General features: G+C 46.0%; 1 protein-coding gene across 2 annotated transcripts in view; it reads right to left on the bottom strand.

Moving 5' to 3' along the window:
- LOC138304101 (protein MTSS 1-like) overlaps positions 1 to 24,141 on the bottom strand; it is a 545,913-nt gene that overhangs the window by 178,969 nt on the left and 342,803 nt on the right. For both annotated transcript variants that reach the window (XM_069243840.1, XM_069243841.1), the window contains exons 7-9: positions 8,531 to 8,688; positions 4,487 to 4,594; positions 3,217 to 3,314 (exon numbers count right to left, since the gene is read on the bottom strand). In XM_069243840.1, the coding sequence (XP_069099941.1) occupies positions 3,217 to 3,314; positions 4,487 to 4,594; positions 8,531 to 8,688 (364 nt within the window). The remainder of the gene's footprint in view (positions 1 to 3,216; positions 3,315 to 4,486; positions 4,595 to 8,530; positions 8,689 to 24,141) is intronic.

The raw sequence follows: 24,141 nt of genomic DNA, 5'->3' as shown, positions 1-24,141 counted from the left end.
GCAAGAGGGATACTTCAGAGCACCCTTTGACTATCTTGCTCTTGAGTGCCTCCCTAGAGGACTGAATTGCTTATAGGAGGGCTGCATTGTTAGGTATGGAGGATGCGTTGACCTCCTGCTCGCTGGAGAGCCACGGGCATTGTATCTCTATCCATTTTGCCCTGTTGTGATCGTTTGGCCTCTTTGACCTTTGCCATGGGAGCTCTTCAGTCATTCCAGGGCTGGGTGGATGCCACACAATGTCCCCTGGGTGCTGGGGGGGGGGGGTTGTGGTTTAGGGGAAAGGACCCACGGTGTCAGCCCTACTCTCCGATGCAGCAGACGATAAAGCTCAGTACAGGTATGGTCCTTTGCTTGTTCCCATTCTCCACCACTCTAATCGGCGTTGTGCCAGAGAATGCCAAAGGTCACCTTCTTACTGCAAGGAACTGGACCCTTTTGCAGGAGTCCACACAAGTCTTCGCCAGCGCCACCTCGCCTGCTGCCTCACACATCAAGTATGCCCCCACTTGTTGTTGTGACATGAAGTGGGGCCTGGGGTTAAGAAACCCCCCTCAGAGGTCCACGCAAAGGTAGTGTACACAGGAGTCCCAGGAACGGGCACTGCCGCAGAGAATTGTGGACAAAGCCCTCCTGAGGTGTGACCGCAACCACTTCTGCACTTTGTCCAAGGCTCCATGACATTTTCACCTGCACGTTAATTCAGGCTCACGTGGCTGCTGATACATCCATGCAGCTTGGGTATTGAGGCACCTCTATCAATCTAATGGTAGGCCTGAATGGGCCCACCTGCACCTCCTAACACCGCCAGCCCCAGAAACACTCTGTAGGTGCCACAGAGGCCAGTCCTGCCACGGTGCCATAGTCCACACCGCCACAGGTTTAGGCGGTGGTTCACAGGCAAAGCAACAGGCAAGGACCCAGAAGGGAGGCCACCCCACGTCAGGAATCTACTCCGCAGAGTGCTCCCCCAGGGTAAGATGAGCAACCAGGACTCAAGGCTCCCCCTCGTGGCCAGGTGCCCCTGAACCACCCCAGCCCTGCTTTCGCCTGGCCTAGCCTCAACTGAGTTGCCCCGTCGCCCGCTCAGCTGGATATAGGCAGCAGGCCATGCCGGCAGACAAACCGCAGGGCAAGATTTCCCTGAAAGGGAGAGTTCGGTCTCTCGGGCCCTGAAGATGGCACCTCAAAGGGTGAGAGGGGGAGCGCACTCAGCGCCACAGCACTGGGGCATCCTCAGTCAAATCAGCACAGGGAATCCAGACGTTTAGGAAGCGGCCGTGGCCATGTTGGCCCTTCCAAGGCATCAAATCAGTTGCAGGTGGCAAAGGACGGCTTTACACAGAACCAAGGCAATCTGGCAGCTTTCAGCTGTACAGACGGCCGCACTGTTAAATGTGTTACCACAGCATGCTTAGATTGTCCCTGGTAAGGCAGGATGATTATTGGATCAGTTGCCAATCGCCGGAGCTCACAAAGAGTGCAGCTACCCGGCCATGTTGCCTGCTAACCCCCTTAGTACACTGAACGTTTGAGGGGTTCCTGGTGAATAGATTTCAACTGACCTATCTTTGGAACAACCATATGTGCTTGCAGAGTACGTAACCGTCATTTTGCGCACTGATTTGGTCTGCCTAGCTTAAGTGTTATTAGGCTTGTTTTCCCACATAGGTAAATTGCAGTATTTTGTCCCGGTCCAATTATATGGCAAATGCTGCCGTGTCTTTTTAGCACTAGCTTTATTTGGGCTACGTTTTGGATATACCATTTTCAATCTACTTAAATTATGAGTCTGACTTTGCAGGGGAACTTCAAACTGCTGAGGGTTTCCTCTTCTAAGCAACGATCTTTAGGAAGATTTTTCTAAAGAATAACTAACTATTACACTTTTGTATTCATGACCCACTTAGCCTTGCTTGCATTGCACCCTTACAGCCATAGTACATTGAAGCTCTCCTCCATCTATCGTCCATATGTCAGTCTCTCATAAAGTATATCTCCTAAAGCTCACAAAAACGGAATCCTGCTTAATTTGCAGAGTGCCCAGTATAAAACACCACATATACTCTGGGCCCCTTCAGGCCACACAAAGTGGACACCACCTAGAAAAACACCGAAGTTGCATCTCTCCTATGTTGTCTCTATGCTAACCTTCATATACGGTTTTGCACTCCATGTAGCAGTACCACTTAAACAAATCCCACCTCAGTCCCTTTGCAGTCCCCTCTGGGAGGTCTCCTCTCAGCATATGCAGCCCTTTCTCTCGTGCAATTTTGTCTTGCAAAATCATAACCATGATTCCTTTTTATGCAGCCATATTTTAAGTCTATTAGTAGCTTTTTCCTGGTTATACCTAAGCGTCCCTAACTAGTCTTGAGACTCATTTTCCAATATGCCACTCTTTCGCCGTTTGAAGAGGTGTGTGTAGGCACAAGACACACTGTGTAAGATATACCACTAACAATACATCCTACTGAAGAACATCCCTTAAAATACTTGTCGTTGGTTGCCCCATGAACACTTCCATTCGCCAGGGCTCACTCACTTTCCTCATGTTCATGCCGCCATGCTCTCTTCCCGGTGAGTCTCCTCCATCCCTTTGAGTACTTCACTTGTAACTTGCTTCAAGGCATCTCCCTTTTAGTCCCACCACATGCAGCCCTCCGATTTGGCACAAGGCAACATTCTAATGCTCAAATCATCATGATTCATCTCTTCACTATACAGCCATCATACACAAGTCAACCCCCATACAGACACAGCTACAGTCCTCCTTAATCATCTCGAGCGTGCATCACATAACCTTACAGAAAAAACACAAAACGACACTCCACTCCCATATCTTTCTAAAACGCCAGGAAAGCTTCCCCAATTTAACCCCGATATCTTCTACATGCAAAGCGGAAAACGGGCTATGGCACAAGCTTTTCAGTCTCATGGCTCACTAAAACAGCAGATGTGCTGTTTTTAAGAACTCATCACCAGATCAAAAAGCAACATCATGCTGCCCCCCCCCCCCCCCCCCCCCCCCACGGTTCGGTTCTATGAATACACACAAAACCCTAGTCAGAAGCACATGCGGGCTGCATGCACATTCCATTAGCGCAGCATGTGATCTGTGAGAATGGAGCGCGACCACAAGAGGAAGAGAGTGCCGTGCTTTATCAGCCCCATCCGCCGGGACGCTTGTACTCAGCTCTAGTGACTGCTAGTTACCTGCTTGTGCTGGCTTTGCGAGAGAGCGTTCCGCTCGGCGAGGAGGGGGGTGTCTGATAAATGAAATTGTAATCCGAGCTCTTCAAGTCATTGATAACCTGCATGAGAAAGTAAAAAAAACGCAAAAAGAGATATGTGGTTACATTTAAAAAAAAATCATAATAAGGTTGCAAAGGCCCTGTTATCAACTGACTAACACGGAAAGCATGTTCAACGACTCGACCTTATTATAGAAAAGCAGCGATTAACCACATCAAAGCCCCAAAGCACGAGCCCAGGGAATCCGGCAGCACTGGGCAGAATGTGGCACCAGAGATTTCTGCTTTCACATAAATGGCAAGCTATCCATCGTACACGAACTGTACTAAACTGCAGTCGCCGCTACCTCGACCACATAGCACCTTTTGAGGCTGGTGAACAAGGCCCAATGACATGTAGCTGACAGGCATGTTCCTGAATTATCTACAGATGCACCCATTCCATTAATGGAAAAGGACAATCTGCTCACGGGCCGCAACTTAGTTCTAAAATAAAAAGAAACCACGCCAGTGCAACTCAGCCAACATACACTTCTGCAAAAAGGGCAGCCACTTCCGCAAACAGAGAAGGCGCGGTTCAGCACTACCGAAGAACTGTCTCTCCAAGGCGTCACAGTACACCTCTGAGGAGGGATGCTGCCCAAACACAAAGGTAGAAAGGTGAAAGTCACAAGACCTTCCACGTTCATGAAATGTTTTTCACACGCAGACTGCTGAACGTAGAGCGAAAAGGGCACATGGCGGTTAAATACACTAATTACTGCATGCATGTCCAATCCTCTCTCTGGCAAGCATTTCACAAATAAATATGTGGTTGGGTCAGTTCTTCAGTATAAACAGTGGCAATGATCACACGATTGCCTGTGGCCGAGCCCATAGGAGCATCTGCCTAAACTGACGGGTTGTTAGGAGTATTCTGTCAGTGTACGGGGATGGTGATTCCACAAGATTTATGTGGTTGATGTGGGGACACTAGTATATCTTACACGCGCAGCTGGAGGCCTGTATAAAGCCTACTAGTGCAATTGTAGAGGACTTCAAAGTCCATTAGCGCATCAGAAACTGAGTGACTGGGTGGGTACCCAGCACATACTTACACTGACTAAATGGTCGTGACTGCACGCTAATATTGCACGGTGAGACACTCCTAACTTTTAAGTTCAATAAATTACACATTTACTGTCATTTTTGAACATAAAATATTACCCAGGCATGTACAATCCTCAACTAACCTGTTCACTCATTGGCGGAAGTTTATTTGGTTCAGAGGTCAAATGTGTGAGGTCCTCGAGTAGGGTTTGTAAATGAGTTATCTCTCCCAACATTCCTATCTCTTCGTCCTGAAAGGAAACAGAGTAGGAAAACGTCTTACTCATGCAGCTCTTTATTACACTCAACAACGAAAGTCTAGTAAGTTACACTTTTAGTGCTACAGCTGATGGAAAACAGAAGGTCCACATCTAGTACATTTTTATCATCATAACAGTTATGTAATGCGGCTCCAGATGCAGAGGAAAAATCTTCTGGACGATAGTTGTAGCCTTCATATTTACTTGAATTTTACATACATATGAGGAAATACATAACTTTTATTTCGGAAGAAGGCTGGCGTCGCGCCACACTGGCCTGCTTATACTTACAATTCATTGAGCGTAGTCTACCTTTTTCCACTTTCTCAAGAGTCGGACAGCTAAGTAATAAGACCCCTTCGCCTCAAAAAAGCTGACGTGCCTTCACATGGAGGGGGATAGCTTGCATAACAGCCGAGGGTAGTGCAAATTATGGCGTGAACATATGACTGCTTCTTGTTTGTGGGGTTGCCTTCTTTAGTGTTACACCCTGGGAATAAATGCTGCCACCCCAGTCTCCGCGAGGAAAGACTTCAGCTACAAACACCACCTCCCCTATGTTTAAGAAACAAAGAATGCTGGCACTACCTACCAGCACAACCTCAGAGATCCCTTCTCACAGGACGAAACCATGAGTCTCACAAAGAACTTATGGGCGATCGCCAACCTGCTCGTACATGTTCCAGTCCCATCCACCACTACGGGCTTCTCACCTGAAGGGAGAGGATACTTGGGGCTTAGATTCAAGTCCTCTAGCCAAAGAGGTTCCTAAAGGGACAGCCGGCAGCACTGGCACTTCAAGGTTAGGTTTGAAACCTTCAGTACATGTATGCTTGTGGATGCCTCAACATTTATGCTTCCTATTCAATCTAGGAATCTTTGCTGAAACAAAATTGACTAAATGACACCAAAGTGGGCATGAAGATCGAGCTTGTACAGCTGAGTGGCCTTTTGGCTTGGTGTTAATCTGTTCAGTGGTTCTCGAGACAACGAAAACACACAATGGGCAGCTAGAAAGAAGCCTGGTTAGCGGACTGTGATATGAAGCTGGGCACCAGATCAGCTGTGACGAGCTGATCACCTCAACTACCATTTTTGAGGTTTGTAAAGCTGTCCAGGTGGCATGCGAGGAAAGGGTAAGGTGTGTTCTCCTTACCGGGACCACGGCGCTACCCAGCAAGGAGAAAACAGACAGATGCACTGTAAAGGAACTGGAGTAAAACTAACATTATGTAGTAGAATTTCCAACCTAAAAAATGATGAGGTATTCAGACCATAAATTTTGTCCCCAAACATTAAGAAAAAGCAAACAGCAACGCTTTGTAAAAACGCGTCTTGTACTGTGGCCGAGGTTGCCAGGAGAAACACTATGCAAATTGATGCCATGAACTAACTCCAGCGTGAGGAGTGAAAACGTGACGCTGCGGGAGACCTTCAGCAACAGAAGCCCCCTTTCTGCGCAACAAGGAACAACCAGCGTGGAGCTGTTTCAGCACACAATATGGGAGAAAAGACAATGGACAAAGAAAAGGAGGGTGGTAATGTCCAGCCTGATGGATGTAAGTAGGAGTCCTGAAAAATTATTGGTGCAGCGGGACACAGGAAGAATACCAACCTGAAAGTACTGGCGGCAGCAAAAGTGAGCATCAATCTTGGTCAAACAGTAAACAAGATCCAGCCCTGGAAGGATGTGACAAAGATCGCCAAGGGTACCCAGGCAAGAATAACCTTAAGGTCTGGCAATTGGAGCAGTCAACTCGATGGTGAAACTGAGCAACAAAAACTAGACAGCAGCAGAAGTACACAGTATCTAAATACAAAGGTCCCGCATTTGAATTATAAACTGAACCTCTTGACAAAGAGTGAGATCATAAAGAGATCCTACAATAGCAACCAAACGCCATTTCGGAAGAGGGCAACACCACCGAACTCAGAAGATGGAGAAAGTAATCATATTTAAGGGTCAAGATACAGTGGAGCAAGATTGCAGGTGCACTGCTTTTATGATAGGCCTTTTGAAAGTAACTATACCTTTTAATTGTCAGCTAAATGTGCTCAAGAGGATCTCAATGCATATTAAAATGTTATATGATCCATGTTTCACCTAAGAAAGCTAAGCCACAGGATTGGGGGCTTTTTGTGAGCATCATAGTCATAAATTAAGAGGATGGCAAGTGTGAACTGTGGCTGCTGGTAGACAGGGTAAATACGATGCATGAAAGGAATGGTTAATCCAGTGTCCTAATCTGGTAGGGAAGGTGATGAGAAAAAGTATGTCGAACATTATCAAAAATATTTTGAAAAGTGGGGGTACATGTCACACTACCGCAGGCTGCAACAGTAATGGTGATCTGGGAAAACAGGGCATCTCATTTGGGGCAGAGAAACCAGAGATAATGTTGGCCATGTCAATAGAGAAAGCAAATATAGCAGAGGGGCACAAGCATAATGTGTTATTTCTGCACTCTGATTGTTAAATCATTAAAGTTTTATCAATACAAGGAGTTGAGAGGAAACAGTGGTGAAATATGGCACAGACTAAAAATCATTAAGTGATTTAATTGATTCAACATGTCTTTGAAAAGAACTGCCGGGCAGACCTAAAAGGAGCTACATACTTGCGATGTAAGTAAAGCAAAGTGTTCTCAGTGTTCACATTTGCCATTATTAGAACTATCTATTATGTTTCTTAACAAACACTCAGTAACTGTGTAGTTCAGGTTCGTTAATCTACAAAGAGAAACAATTAGTGAGAAGAGGCTGCTATATTGCTGCGATTTTAGCAGAAGGTTTGACTTATGTTGATTCGACTTTCCTAAAAAGACCCTCTGTGCAAGAATTAGCAGTACAAAATACAGAAGTTATGTAAAGCGCATGTTTTGGACAATTGTAGATCTTCAATTTTCCAACCTCCCTGTAAACACAATTTTACGTCCAACAAGATTAAGATCTGAATCAAGAGCTGTAAACTTTATGAAAAGCAGGAGCATATGTACTAGCCAGTATAGGTTATGACGCCTTCTTGAGAATTCAGGCATCACGTTCTGTTATCTGCACCCTCCTTGATCTTTACTACCCAAGCCACACACTTGGGGCACAGGGGTGTAGATCTAGGCTATGAATTGTATATAAAGCAGCAGCACCCTACAGGGCTAAAAGTAGGGACAGGCGTTTGGAATCTAACAAAGTGCTTTTGTGGCACTCAGGTTCAGCTTGTGTTCTCCAAACAGATTACATCTTTGAATATTTTTCTACTGCATGGTTATTTCTATAAAAGAAAGCTCGGATGCATCCCTCCATTTACGACCGACAGATCTTTACATACATTTAGCTCGACACAAATGAAGTCCAGCCATATGGGTCTACTGCAGGGGTCTGCGTTTGCAACAAAGTAGAGGGTGAGTCAATCAGCCACATTCAATCCCTGATGCGATTGTATGCTTGAGAAGCAGTTCAATCCCATAATTATAACTTTGCCTTTGTTCATGGAATTATTTTTGTTAAGTTCCAACATGTCAAAAATGCTATTTGACTTTATCTCGTGCTTGTACGAAAAAAACTATAAATTACTGCTAGCCTTGGTACATCCTATTGGCAACGGAGACATTTTTGCCAACACACCACAAGTCAAATATCAATTTCAGTGTCTAGTTCCCAAAAATGGTTATTGTTTAAGGAGTAAATTGAGGAATGAATGTAAATGTACGGAAAGCGGTTTCCGGAAGGCCTTCAGTGATAGTCCGCAGGAGGCCGACAGTGTAGTGCTCTGTAGATCCTAATGCCCGCCCACTCACACCGGGCGTTGTTACAAAAGGGAGATCCCCTCAAAGGGAGTGATCTATTGAAAATATTGCAGATACGAGAGAGTTATGGAAAGACACGCCATACCACAGACCAAACTCACGTCCTTCCGAGCATGACACCTACCAGCACTGGTCTCAAGAGCGAAACGAAGCTGCAAAACCGCCCTCGCTCCTCAATAAGCGCTCGGTGGACTGCCTTTTTTTCTGTTTCCTCCAACACCACATATTTATCATTCACATCCTGGAGGACGCTGTCGAGCTGCATGCGGGCATCATCCTTTCCTGTAGTAAACACATTAGAAAAGCATTTGAAAACGAACACGATAAAATTAACAAGAAGCTGTTTTCACAACTAAAATAAAGCCTTATTGAAACCTATCACCCATTTCTTGAGCTTATACATGAAAAATACTTGACACCACGCAGTCAATACACAAGAAGTCAGGAACAGTTTTCAACTCTCTTGGCATTACAGTAATGCAGAAGGTATCCTACGACGTCTGATATCGTATTTACTTTGGGTTACTGCATGTACGTCGGGGTCATGAAACATGATTATATTTAGTGTTTTGCAGCACAATCAGACTAAAAGATCTGAAACGAGTGCTTCAGATGGATAAGTTTGGTGCCAGTGTCCCTTCAGATAGACCAGCCAGAACAATGGCGCAACTTTTATGGCAGAAGAGTCCAGTATGGTACATAAACTTACAACCACTCGAGGTAAGAGGGCCCAAGCACATCATTAGAGACACATAACACAGGCAAATAGAAAGCTTTCTTGCTAGACAATACCAAAACGAGAGAAACATACTGCAGACACAGTGACAGTTTGAAGTGAGGGTTCGGCTTTTCAATTAATCCATCATAATAAGCTGATGCATGGTTATGGTCAAATATTGCATTGATTATATATATATATATATATATACACACACATCTATCTATATATATTTATATATTTTTTCATTTTGTTTCACAGTACTAAGTAACGAACTCGTGCCCTCAGGTAACTATAATTCCCATACCCCCTCCTCCCCACCATGCAGAGTTTTCTCATCAATTTTATTGCAAATGTCCCAGGTACAATATCAATGATGCCATAGAAGATGTCATGAATTATGTAATATGTGGGGTAATTAGCTGCGCATGGCAAGGACGTGAGCTATAGTTACTTTAGAACACAAGTTATAGTTACTTGAAATAACTATAACAGCTGAATGTCTATGATTTTGTGCGTGCAAATTCACAACTATAACGTCCCTGTAACCTTTTGTTTTTTCAGTGAATTTCTGAAGTTTATTAAAATGCTAATTCCTAACTTTAACGTCCCTGTAAACTTTGTTTTTTTTCATTGGATTTTTATCATTTTTTTAATGCAGTGTAGGGGGTTAGCTGCAGGGCCTGGCTTGTGGCCAGGCCACCTGGCCATCCCCCACGTGCTGCCCCCTTCCCCACCCTAGTCCCCTCCCCTCGCATGAATCCAGCCCCACACCGCAAATGGCCTTGGGCCGTGTGAGTCAAGGGTTGGGTTTTTATTTTATCATTGGGACTCAGCTGATGGTGGGGTTTTTACTTTAGTTATGGGACTCGGCTGAGTCAGAGTCCCAAAATGGCTGCCAACAGCCTGGCTGAAATGTCTGCAGCAAATCAGATGTCAGCACAGGACTGATGGATCCATGGATGATCCACGTTCCTAGATATCTATATTTTTTTTCCTTTATTATCTCCGAAACTACTGAACGGATTTACATCAAATAACAGAAAGGGGTTTTCCTGGACTAACCTTTCAGCCAAATTTGGTATAATTCCATCCAGTGGTTTGGCCTGTAGTCATGGTCAAAATCCCTATAGGAAATTGCATGGGGAAAAAGCGTTTTGGCAACCTCCCTTTTCTTGGCCCCCGCTTGACTAATCACCCCAAAACTTTCAAGACACCAGCGCAACTGAGTGCCCTACTAATTTTGAAAATTTTGTGAAGATTCGTCAAATGGCACCCAAAGTTATTTGCAAAACAAAAATTGCTTTTCCTATGGAAACTAGGTCCTAACTATAACTACCGACTGGTGACTGCCAGTAGGGGGAGATATATTAAGTTTGCTTTCTCATAGATTGACCATTTTTTGGCTTGCTAATACGTTTGAACTTGTTTGACGTATGCTTTCCCAAAAAAGTTCATTCACGTCCGCTCTTTCCTGGAAAGCTTAGGGATGATCTGTCAAGCGAGGGCTGAGAAAAAAGTGGGGTCCCAAAATGCCAAATTCCCATGCATTTTCCATAGACTTCTTCAAGATAGGTTACAGCAAAAACTGCTGAACAGAATTACACCATATTTGGCAGGACTGTGCTTTTTGTGATTTGGTGTAAATTCTATTCAGTAGTTTTCCAGAAATTAAGGGTAAAAAATAATTGTATATTTTGGCAGTTGGGCTCACAAGAGTCTCTGTGACTCTTGCAGGAGTGCCAATTTAAAAATAGACCATTCTGATTGGCCCAGGAAGCTTCATTTCCCTTGGGCGATCTCGCTTCTGCACAAGTCAGACTCCTGTAAGCGCTCTTATTTTTTGCCACCAACATGAGAAAAATGTTGCTGGCAGCCATTACAGGACTTGAGGATTAGTCCCCTGTCCTGAAGTTATAAATTAAAAAATATAAAAAAAGATATATTGGATTAGGGTAGGACACCCTGACCCCTAGAATCCAGAGGGACCCCAGTGGATCTCCCTGGGGGACAAAAAAGAAAGAAAAAAACAAAAACAGCAAAAAATACCCTGATCCTGCAAGACTCTTGGGGTGGGGTGGGGGCTGGGGGGCTGCAAAAAAAATAAAAATGCTGACCATGCTACTTTTATATATAAGCCCCAGGGGCCCTACCCCCCCAGGGCTGTGTTTATAAAGGAGAAGGGAGCTGTGTTGCTCCCCTCCCCGAGCCTCCAGACACCCCAGGAAGCCCACCCTTGGGGGCCAAAAATTCACCAACTGGTGCTGTGTTTATAAAGGGGAGGAGGCTGTGCTACTCCCCTCCCCGGGCCTCCAGGCGCCCCAGGATGCCCACTCTTGGGGGCCAAAAAGTCACCAACTGGGGCTGTGTTTATAAAGGGGAGAAGGTTGTGCTGCTCCCTTCCCCGAGCCTCCAGAGGCCACAGGGAGCCCACCCCTGGGGCTGAATATTCACCAACTGCTCTTCAAGCATGAAAAGGCCACAGAGAGCCCGCCCTCGGAATGCATTTCTTTTAAGGAGGGGGCCATCCACCCCCTCTCCCAGAGCCATTAATGGACCTGGGGAGCCCACCCCCGGAGCAGGTTCAGCAATAGTATCCGGGGGTGCTCCCCCCCCCCCCTCTGGACACAGCAGTATCCTTACCTACATCGGTGTGGGTAGAGAAACATGTGCTTGCTCTCACATGGTGGGGGCATTTTTAAATTGTCTCTCAAAGTCTGCTCCCAGCTGGCAGGAGCTCCAAAAATGCTCCCTCCTGCTGGGAGTGGGCTTAAGATATGTTTCCCTGTCTGCAGTGATGTGGGTAGGGAAACAGATCTAAATATTGCTATCGCCTGCAGGGTGCAGCATTATTAGCTGCTCCCTGCAGGCAGAAGCAATGTCAGCTCCCGCTGGATGCGGAGACCCGGTTGGGGCCTTGGGGCTTTCCGGTAACCCCCAACAAAATATTATGGGTGTTTTGGGTGCACATAAGGGCACCCACCACTAATGATGCTGTGCCCCAGGGTTTCCCGGGGCCAAAATCAGCCCGGGAAGGGGGTTGCGTGCCTCCTTCCCTTAATCAATATGGTGCCGAACCCAGGAGGGATGGGTTGAGGCCGAAATCGTCCCGAGGGGGTGGGGGGCACATGCCATCCTCCACCTTCAGATGTAACTGGGCCTCAAGGGATGCGGTCCTCGGGGCTAAAATCAGCCAGGCGAGGGGAGCCGCATGCCCTTCTACAAAAATGGTGCTGGACCCTAGGGTACCCGCGGCTGAAATCGGAGCAGGGAGGGAGGATCGTGCCCCGCCCCATAAAAACTGCCCCGGGGATGGGGACCCCAGGGCCGAAATTGGTCCCAAAAAAACTTGTGAGCCCCGATGCATGGGATCCCTGGGGCTAAGATCAGCTCATGGAGAAGGCCCATGTGTCCCTCTCCCCCAAACAAGCACACTGGGCCCAGTGAATCGATATACAATAGTGGCCCAGGGGATAGTGTCCCCAAGACCTAGCACGGCTTGGGGAGGAGGAAACATACAGTCCCCCCTCGCTTAATTTAAGTTGCGCTGGGGGACGGGGTCCCAAGGGCCGATAACGTCTTGTGTGGGGGGGATTATAGTCCCTATGGCCAACACCCCACTGCGCATGGCCAAGGGCTGTGTGCAGCGTGAGGTTGGCTGTATAGGGAGTGTCGGCTGTAGGGTCTGGCCGCAGGCGACACACACTGCAGAATGCTGACTCTACATGCACAGATAAAGCACAGATAATAGCCCTGCGGCATGTTACTGGTCAATCATATTGGTCATACTTACTCAAAATCCTAAATAAAAACAAAATGTAAAAAAAGACTTTCTCTCCAAATATGGCCAGACACAACAAGTCTAAGCCTGAAAGAAAAATTAAGATTCTATGTGCAAAACAGCGAGCACTGAAACAGGAGGCCTGACTCAAAGTGCATAGACCGTGTACCGTCACAATGGGGTATGTACTTTGAGCATGGCATGAATAATTCAAAGATGAACTGTTTACTCAGTAGAAGTATAAATATACTTAAATCTAAGCGACGACTTTTCTGAGGCTCTGCATTTCTGAGAAGTCTACTTCTATTTGAACTGGTGAGGACATGCAGACATGACAACATAAGGCAGTTGCAAAACACTGGGTGTGCCGCTCCTAGCCCACCCTTGTGGCTTTGAATATATTAGTCCTGTGTTTGGCCTGAGCCTTATAACAGTACACGGACTCTCGGGGGTAAACACTGAAGAAGTCTCCACTCAATGTGTGCGGGTCCAGGACTTGTAATTTCTAAAGCTTGTGTCTTTAATATTAGGTTCTTTAGAAAAAGTGTTTCAATGCTCGTGTAAAATGTTGCGGACAATGCAAGGAGCTTAGGCACAACCACACGTCTTCTATAAAACAAAGGTTTTGGACAGAGCAAAGGCACTTTCCGAAAGCAAACGAATATTGGATGATTTGCCTGCTAGCGTTACCCTCGTCACTTGACTGGGTTAGAAATGCAGCCTGTACGGTAAAATCTCTTCCAGCAAGCTTTGAAGATAACGGCGAGCGCCCAGGGAATGATTTGCTGTCCCACAAACGCTGCAAGGGCAACAGCTGTCTCTTTTTCAAAAAACACAATATGTTGCTCATATAGTCCAGGAATAGCGATGTATGCATTCATTCCCTAGGTCCGGATTGTGCGTGAGATCTGAAAGTCGCAGGTCTGAATCTCTGCAAACAAAACTTCAACTTTCATTCTTCCTGGGTAGATGAAGAGAATACACATCTTGATTGGGTAATTGCATATAAAAAAAATGTAGTGCTATGGTGAAAACACAATATAAACATCACTGCAGACAAAAGTGGTTTCATGGTAATTTTGATGTGTCTGCTCGCCCTCAAGGAAAACAATGTCAGATCCTTGCAGCAGACAATATCTTGAGTAACCTGAAATATCAAGTTTAGAAAGGCCTGTGTGTGTCCCTGCAAACTGAAGCAAGATTATCAAGGAGATCATCACATTGCACCTCTCTATTACCCGCTGGATCTGTAATGTCTTCTATCTGACTGGGCAGGGCTTGCCAAAGGTCCTTGAGGCGCAGCGTTAGTCTCTCTTTAATGGCAGCCTTCAGTCCTCAGCGTCCTGAGGGCATCCATCCACCCATTCCTCATAGCTGAATGGCATTGCACACTGGCAGTCACAGAAGCTCAGAGGCGAAGCCCTTGTTGTCCCGATATGTAGTCATATGTAAGTCAATGATGTCCTGGGAGTGTTCATCCAGTGGCACGGGCAGAGTGGGTCCAACACCGAAAGGGAGACCCACGACTGGTTCTCGTAGCACAGAGCTGAACCCTTTTCTGTAGGAGGCATGAGTGACAAAAGTCTGAACGCACGTTTGAATGAATGAAATAGAACAGTTAACATGACCATGTGATGGGAACAGTTCTCAGCAGAATGGTGGGATCTCAGCCCACAGCATCTGCACCAGTAGGACCTTTGGTGGGTAGAAACAAAGACACCCAGGTCACAGTTATTCTGACAGCCCTTTAACTAATGGTCATACATCTAAAAGCTTCATGTATGTACTGCCAGGGCGAAGACCATTAAATCAGTGTCTTTTTAGCAGGCTCCTCCATCTCACTACAGCTAAGTTGTAAAGCTCGGTGAACACTGTATTTATTTCCTCAAGCGGTACCCTTCCCAAACACTATTAAAAAAATGTTCAAGGTTCAACAAGAGCAAGCCTCATAAAGAGCTCCCAGAGAGGTCGGAGCGCAGCGGCTCCGAAAGCTTGACTGCGTGAAAGGTGTGGGTGAAACGGTGTCTATAGAGGATTCACTGTGCTCCATGTGGCAGACTTCTTACCACACTACCATGGCCCTTAACAGGGAGCTTATGAAACGTACTTTTTGAAGATAACCTCCTTAAGTGACTTTTCAAAAGCTCTATCAAACTCTAGGAAAGTCCTTTGTTTTGCATGATCACCCCCTTTTTTATTACTATTAAATTCTACATACATACTATGGCACTGCTGTCCCTTGGCAAATCTATATTCTCTAACCTCTAAAATATGGTAAAATTGGCTGATCACCAACTGGAAAATGTACCTTTCCACTAAGGCCATAGTATATGAGGCAGGAAAATACACCACTGGGGTGGGAAGTTAAATGTCACCTGTGGACTGCAGCACATGCTGTCCCATCCACTAGGACGGCAAAAGAAACATGGTTTCATGCCTGCCTGTATTGACTGACCAATGCACCTTTTAAACCTGCATGTAAAACTATCAAACTAACCTTTAACATGAAAAAGCCATACTTTTAAAATGGAATAACAGGTGCGAGGCCTGAGGGGCCACGATGGTGTGCTCTCCTTGCTAGAGCTCCCGACTGTGTGGGCCCACGTAAGATACACCTGTGGTGCTGACAGGGCAACACCACCACAAACTTCCCCCTCAGGCCTCCTGAACACCTGGGGCACACAGTGAGAGCAACTCTGCAGCCTAAAAGCCCCCTTTCATCACCTGCAGCTGCCTCTGCCCCAGACCGACAAAGCGATTCAACACGGTGGCTGCGCAGCTCCACTAAGATACTTGGAGCCATGTGCTACTGAGAAGATCACGAGGGGCTGGAGGGGGGAGAGGCATATTGGGGGAAACACCAGGCTCTTGGCCCCGAAGACTGTGTTAAGAAATGTGGCTCAACGCGGCAGATGTGTGGTCCTTTAGCTCTGTAGACTGTACATTCTCGCCTCCCCACAGTGACAAGGATTCAATGGCACACTACCAGTGCGTTTATGATCGGCAAGGTTGCAGCTCTTCTGGGATGGCAAGGTTGACCGCGCTGGCCACCACCCTTTTTGATGTTGCGTCCTGGGCTCCCGCTGGTGCGTGTGCTACCCCTACCGATTTAAGCTATGGTCACCCACCCCACTAGAAGACATTGAGGGGTGAAATTTAGGGAATGCAGGCCCGGTGCGAGCTCCAGGGTACAGGTCCTCTGATCCTATGGAAGGGCTGCTGTTGGCCTAAAATTAGGGGCAAATCAACTGTTGTAAAAAGTTGCCTCTACCGGCTGCTACTTACTGCGCTGCACTTTCGTCCCTCTTGGCTGGTCGTCTGGACTGGGGAACACTGACCAACAGTTAGGTTGGACCAGTAGTGCTGGCGGGGACGGCAGGACCACATTAGTACCCTTCCACTTCCCCCTTTTGCAGGCCTGGTATCTGGGGCAGGCTTGGATTTTATAGTAGTGCTCACTGGGTGGGGGGTGAGGACCCAAGCTACAGCTGCTCATGCTGCCCACCTGTGTCTGGTGGAACAATTGGGCTGACCAATGGATGTATGCCTAGGAACCATCCTGGTAATTCTACCCTCATTGACATGGCTTCTTAACTTAACATCCGCATCAGACTGCATCTGCCCTAAACCTTGGGCTGCGACAAACCTACTTCGACAACACAAGATTGACAAATGCATGGCTCCCAAGTATGGGGCCCGGGGATCTGCAGACCCCGTGACCCCCGTCACCTACCAGTCCCCCTAGGCCATCCCCCCTCAGGTCTGATACTGTGGCTATCCAGCTGGCAATTCAGTCCTTGCGCACCACTCTTGAAGTAAAGGTCAGGGAGCTGGGTGGAGGTCTCCCTTCTGTGCCAGGTCCTCCGTGGCATGGCAGACAGAGTCACTGAGGCAAAGGCCTGGATATCCATGCTGGAGGACACCCTAAGTGACGCTGAGTCTACAGTTGCTATACTGTCAACAACACTGAAAAACCTGAAAGAGAAAAACACTGAAAACAGGGCCAGACGGTGTAACCTTTGCTTCGTGGGTTTTCAGGAAGGTACTGAAGGCCCAACCCAAGAGACCTTCCTGGATGACTGGATCACCTCCTGGATGCCAACATACAACCTATCCAGTTTATTCATGTAGAAGAGAGTTCATAGGTCCTTTGCACAGTTTGTAATTTCTTGATATTTCACACACCACAATGCTCGCCACTGTGCCTACAACACTCACATTTTGGACTTGTGGTATGTAATATTATTGTTGGGGGACCTAAGTGTGGTCTATACTGGCTGTGCATGACTACTTTCCCTCCTGATATGGGCTCAGCCAATCTAATGACATAGAATGTTATCGGCCTCAACTACCTATTAAAGACGAGAGGTACTCCATTTTGCTAAATGTCATGGCCTGCCATTCTGCTGTTGCGGGAAACTCACCTGCTGTGCACCAACTGCCCCTTCCTGTCCCGCTATGGATTTGATAGAATCTACAACATGGGATGCACATGGGGCTCTTGGGAGGGGGGACTGGGGTGCTCTTCCACAAGACCTTTCCTCTGGCTGTTTCGAGAGTGAACCTGGACCCAATGGGACGGTATATGTTGTGGTGGAGGGCACCCTGGAAGGCCATCTACATCACTATATTAGTGTGTGTGTCCTGCTCAACTTGATTTGTCCCATTAAGGATGCACAGCTGCAGAGATCCTCCACCTCCCTCAAAGGCCCACCTTCATTGTGGGTGGGTGGTCAGTGAGACTTCAATGATATTATGATCCCCACAATTGACTTCATGGGTCTTGGAACCTCCCAGGTTACAACGGGCAGTGGCCTGAGCAGCTGGACAGAGAGCAAGGGACTCTGCTACACCTGTCTGTAATGGAACCCTCAAATACAAATATACAACAACCTTTCCGCAGCACAAACTCTTCATCCCGAATTGATCTGATATTATTCCCCTGCGTTGTCTTCTCACACACAATTGCCTCCCACATACTGCCACATGGCATCTCCTATCATGCCCTAGTGACGCTAATCTTCAGCCATCGAAGAGAAAGATCCCACCCAATGTGGCGGCTTAAAGCCTACCACCTGCAGCAATGTGATTTCAGAGAATTTCTGAATCAGGATACTGCTGACTTCCCGGGTGTTCTGTGGGCAGCAGGATAAGCCACCATGTGCAGAATTGCACAATCTCATTTAAGGGAGAAGACATGGGCCAAACACCAGCAGATGGCTGACCCGGAAGATAACATCCTAACTAGAGAGAAAATAGGCAATGCTAACATGTCAGGCTCCGACCACCATCGTCCAACACTCGAGAGTGTGAGTCACTGCAACAGCCAGTTGTCGACGAGGAATGCCAATGCTAGCTAGCATCGACAAAAAGGGGGTTATTCTAACTTTGGAGGAGTGTTAATCCGTCCCAAAAGTGACGGTAAAGTGACGGATATACCACCAGCCGTATTACGAGTTCCATAGGATATAATGGACTCGTAATACGGCTGGTGGTAAATCCGTCACTTTTGGGATGGATTAACACCTCCTCCAAAGTTAGAATAACCCCCAAAGTGTTTACGAATGGGGAGATAAATCAGGCTATCTTCTCTCTTGACTGAGGAAGAAAAAACACTGCCTCCTGGATCATCCCATTGATCATGACCACAGATGGCACTGGAGGCACGATAACACCCAACATCGTACTAGATTTTGCAGTATACTACAGGAGACTATACGAACCACGTGGACATGTGGAAGACCCCAGAGGAAGGCTTTACTCCCACTGTTAACTGACAAATCGATGCTGAGAGTTAGTGGAACTGACAGGACTGACCTCGACCTTACGCTTGTGAAATCACACTGGCACTTTGGGCTATGAACTCAGGGAAAACCCCTGTCCTCCCCTTAAGATCACACAACTATTTCAGATACCCTCCAAGGAGAGGCATCAAGTATGCCTATTAACTGGCCCAGGTTAGTCCTAGTCTCCCTGAGTGGAGATGAACAATCAACAAACTGGTTGCCTCTTTTCTCAACCCGCAGACTATGTTTCTGCTACCTAGGGATTCATACAGCCCTTGAACAAAACCCAACCTGGAACCTCAACTGGAACTCCTCATGAATGGCTCACAGCAGACATGGACAGGTGGGCCTGACTTCCTCTTAACGTCCTAGGTCAGGGTTCTGCAAAGTCGGTCCTGGAGAGCCAGGTCCATGCCAGATTTTTAGCATATCCACATTTAGAAAAAAGATGTTTCAGAAATCTACATGTTTCTAAATGTGGATATGCTAAAAATCCGGCATGGACCTGGCTCTCCAGAAACGACTTTGCAGAACCCTGTCCTAGGTTGTATACCCTTCTTCAAAAGGACTGCACTACTGTGCATGCAGTACATCTTTACATAATTACCCACGTCTGATATCGCATGCCTGGTTCCACACCCTAATGGCCAAAATACGTGCCTTCCTATAGCTTAATCGTCCCTCCCGTATTGCCTTCAGTAGATATGTCAAATCACTCTATGATGGAGGCATAAGCATGGCCAATGTCGGCCTCTATTAATGAGCAGCCCACCTGCTGGCGGTCAACAAATGGCTAAATGGCAGATGCGACAACCCAGTGTGACATTGAGGTGGCAACCATGGGTCTAGATATCAGAGGTATGCTTTGTGAAAGCCCCATACCATCACATCTTTCTGAGCCAACCCGAGTGGTTCCACTAAATAGGCGTTTGCCGCTGAGATAGACTTGGTGGTACGATGGTTACATCACTTGTCATCCTTGAATAGGTTTAGAGATCTGGATATTATTGGGATCTCCACAGTGGGAGACGTGTGGTAGGGATCACTTATTAAATCATTGCAATCCCTTCAAGCTGAATACACATTAGATAAATTGCAATTCATTAAAAATCTACAACTGTGCCATGCCCTTGAGCAGCACCATGACTCTCTTGGTGCAGTTCCGGAATACAACCCCCTTGAATCTTAAATCCTCATGGGTCCTGTAGTAGAGAAGGGCATCTCTCAGATTTACAAAACTTCAGTCACCAGACCTGTTTATATTGTTGTGGTACCACTGGGAGGGATGATAGGTCCCCTCCAAGATGACTCTGGCTGGAGAGATTTGTGTATGTCAGCAAGAGTATTGGTTGTCTCCTCAAGGTTCAGACTCATCCAACTTAATTTCCTACAGATGACCTACCTGACATGTCAGATACTATGGCATGCAGGCACACTGACATACCCAGCATGCCAGCACTGCCTAGAACCATAAGCACGGTTTAATTTGGTCTGGGATTGCCCTCATACGGCACAAGACTGGGACAGGGATGTGGAATTCCTATCGCCCGACGCCCGGGACATCTTGTTTGGGGTCAAGGGCAACAAGTTTTTATGTTCACTTTGTCCTTGGGACAAGTAGGCCCAACCCTCTGCAGCACAAACCCTTTGGCTGCCTGTTTACAGAGAGTGGAACTCTCTGCAGTTGAGGTAATGTGTTTCCAAAAGATAATGCTGTTCGAACTTGTATTTATGGTTCATTATTTGAAAACCTTCATTATTAGGGTGAGTGCTGTAAATAAATGTTTTAAGGTCACACTTCACTACTGACGTTGGTTCAAGTACAAAAAAAACAAAACGTGTATACACATGTTTGAAAAGTTTAGGCTATGAGGCTAAGTATAATGCTCCCAGAATGCTCTCTGATTAGATGCAAATGAAGTGTCATTTAGTAAAATGTTTTGATGCATGCTAGTATTTCCCAAAAATATTTCGAATGGAAAATCAGTGTAACCATTTTAAACACGATTATGGGAAGCATGAAAATAAACAAACACTGACAAAGCCAACTGATCTGACATATTTTTATAAGTCTTTTAGTTTCATCAATGCGTGTCTTGTTTTGACATGGCTTTTGTAACACTTTATTGTTGTGGGAGCTACCAGGCCCTCAACATTGTAACAAACACTGGCAAAAAAAAAAAACGTTTTTGAACTCTAAAAGCACACGTTGCCACCAGTGGCATAACAAAGGCCCTGCAGCCGCCCTCCAGGGGGCCCCTTCAGCACAGCACCTGCCCTGAGTGAGTCTGGAGAGGGGGCTCCTCCATGTTCTTTGCAAAGGGGCACCCTCCAGTTTCGTTACGTCACTGATTGCCACTGTTGTTCCTGACACTGAACAAAACTACTTTGTGTGCCAATATGCTCCTTGTGGAAGAGAAGAATGCGATCACTCACAGTAAAGCCAGCCGAAAGAGAGAGAAATAGAAGTTTAATAATAACAAAATGTCTTTGTTAACACCAGACCTAATTAGGGACCAAGACCCACATGTAGGTAGCTTTTTGCATGTCGCAAATAGCGACTTTCGCTGTTTATGACGTGCAAAAAGCACATTGCGATGCAAAAACCCAGTTTTGCGATTCGGTAACCTGGTTACCGAATCGCAAAACGGGTTTGCGACTCGCAATTAGGAAGGGGTGTTCCCTTCCTAATTGCGACTCGCAGTGCAATGTAGGATTGTTTTGCGAAAGCGGGCGCAAGCCAATCGCAGTTTGCACCCATTTCAAATGGGTGCTAACACTTTCACAAAAGGGAAGGGGTCCCCCTGGGACCCCTTCCCCATTGTGAATGTCACTGTAAACATTTTTTCAGAGCAGGCAGTGGTCCTGTGGACCACTGCCTGCTCTGAAAAAATGAAACTAAAAAGTTTCATTTTTCGTTTTTGTAATGCATCTCGTTTTCCTTTAAGGAAAACGGGCTGCATTACAAAAAAAACAAAAAAAACTACTTTATTGAAAAGCAGTCACAGACATGGTGGTCTGCTGTCTCCAGCAGGCCACCATCCCTGTGAGGCCGCCATTCGCAAGGGGGTCGCAAATTGCGACCCACCTCATGATTTTTCATGAGGTGTGCATTTGCAAAGCCCTTGCGAATCACAGATGGTGTCAGGGACACCATCCTACATTCGGATTTGCGACTCGCAAATCTGAACCTACCTACATGTGGCCCCAAATTCTTAAAGAAAGTCACAAAAGTGCACCCATGGTATATGTCGTACCCCTATAAAATATTTGTGAACTGTATTTTAGCATGGGTAAATACGCATGTGTAGATTTTCTCATGTGAAAATCTATTGAGCATTTGCAAGTTAATTTTCCCTCCAGCCACTTTCTTCCCAACCCTGGAAGAAGTTCTAATTCTGCCATTGTCAGGAGTAAATGTCCAACATTTCTTATTATGGGATAATATTAGAGAGAAGCTGGTGAAAATCTTTAAAACATGCAGGTTAGTAGGTTTGCAGACTCAAAGGCATTCCAGCCCTGGAACTATTGCTTACTGCTTCCTCCAGCCCCAGTATGCAGATCTGCAGAAAGGTGGAAAAATAAGGAAATTGCTACAGTAGGGATTGAAACTGCAAGTATTCAAGCCCTACTATGGTAGTAGCCCTGGCATAATCAAAGAGGCTATTATCAGAGCTCTTACATAATGAGATTGCTGCCATAATTTGGCGCCACACTACATGGCACCAGGGGGACAAGTAGATTTTTTTACAGGACAAGTAGATTTGAGAAGCAGCCTGTCCCGTGGACAAGTAGATATTTGAATAAATTCCACACCCCTGCTGGGAGAAAATATTTACAGCTCCTTAGGAGTGCTGTTGAGGCCGTTGGTTCCTTTCCCTGAGACTTCCTCTGAGTCCTGGACGGAGAGAGCGATACAGTGGGTGGGGGGCGTAAAGCCCTGATAGGGACTGGACCATGCTGGCCTAGAGACACTGTGAAGCAGGTGGTAGAACCAGTTTGGTAGGATTGAGGAGGACACTGCTCATTTTTCCCATTTGGTTAGGGAGGTGTCCTAGAGTTGCTCCCACCAACTGGCTAGTGAATCCAAAAAAAATGATACCTCACCCACAGTTCATTAGAACTTATCTAGATGGGTGAAGAAAAGAAGAAGGACTTTTGTAGATACCTGAAGGGCTTCCACTGGTACCCTAGACCGAGAAGTTGACTCCACAGTTCAGTTAGCTGACCTAATTTGTAGTTACAGAAACACAACACACTTCAAGACGCTTTTTTTCTGAAGAGACAAGCTGCAACTGGACTTTAACTGGAACTAGCTGGTGGCCTATGTTGGAGTGATTCCTGGTCCCAAAGTACTGTTTTGAGGTCGTCTGAACTTTAGAAGTGATCAAGAGTAGTTGCTCCAGAAAGTCTGAGAAGTTGGGATCTAGAAAATGTAAGGACTTTCAAGACTTCTAGAGCTTCAGCTGGACCTCATTGCAAAGATGTCAATTTCCAAGCGGACTTGTAACAAAACCCTTTTGGCTTTCCCCGCTGGGGAGATTTTGAGCTCCAAAAAAACAGACTAATCCCAAGGTAGACACAGATCGACCAGTCGAAGATCCAAAAAGTATTTTGCCGATGGGACAACTTCAGCAGCAATGAAATTTGAATTTATCCACTCAATCTTTCCTGGCAAAACCAATGGCTTTAGCAGGATCTTATCCAACAGATATCTGACTTTAAGAGGGCTTTGCCAGCTAAGGCTTGCAACTTTTCCCCGCTAGAGGATATCAACTTCCATTTCAGAAACAAAGTCAAAAGTTAAAATCTTGGAATAGGATGACTAGCTGGGCTATCCGAGCCTGGCTCAATTTCTTGTTTTTTTTGCTATAAATCTTTAAAAGTTCAGATCTCGGTTTCCACTTATTCATATTTGTATTCGTTTTCTAACATTCTTCCAGTTTTTTAGAACTTGGCTGTGGGATTTTATTGTGTTTTGTTTTGACTTGTTAACTGTTTTGGTATAGTTAAATACTTTACACACTATTCCTCAAGTAAAGCCTGTCTGCTCTGTGCCAAAGCAACCATGTTTTGAGCCCAGGTTTATGTACCAAACTTGTGTGCTGGAATCGGATTTTGGATTTATTACTTGGGAAGAACTTACTTACATCCTCCCCGAATAATAATTCATTTTCATACAAAAACATTTCATTAATTTTATGAACTGGTGTGGCAAAATTGAAGGCCATGAAGAAGGTACAGGAAACCTGCCATTTATTTTGGTTTTCGGCAATGACAGGCATTAGAGGATTAACATATGTTGAAAGCGCCCCACCTTTCATAAGCAGACGAGATTATGCAGATCAGAATAACTTGCTGAAGGTAAATGCCCTGCATGTGACCAGACTGTCCTGCTGGCACATTTTGAAGAAGCCCTCACTGCCATCAATTTAACTAGTAATCTACGT

The sequence above is a fragment of the Pleurodeles waltl genome, chromosome 7 (assembly GCF_031143425.1).
Source record: "Pleurodeles waltl isolate 20211129_DDA chromosome 7, aPleWal1.hap1.20221129, whole genome shotgun sequence".
In the NCBI taxonomy this organism is placed as follows: domain Eukaryota; kingdom Metazoa; phylum Chordata; class Amphibia; order Caudata; family Salamandridae; genus Pleurodeles; species Pleurodeles waltl.
This window is presented reverse-complemented; position numbering and strand designations above follow the sequence as displayed.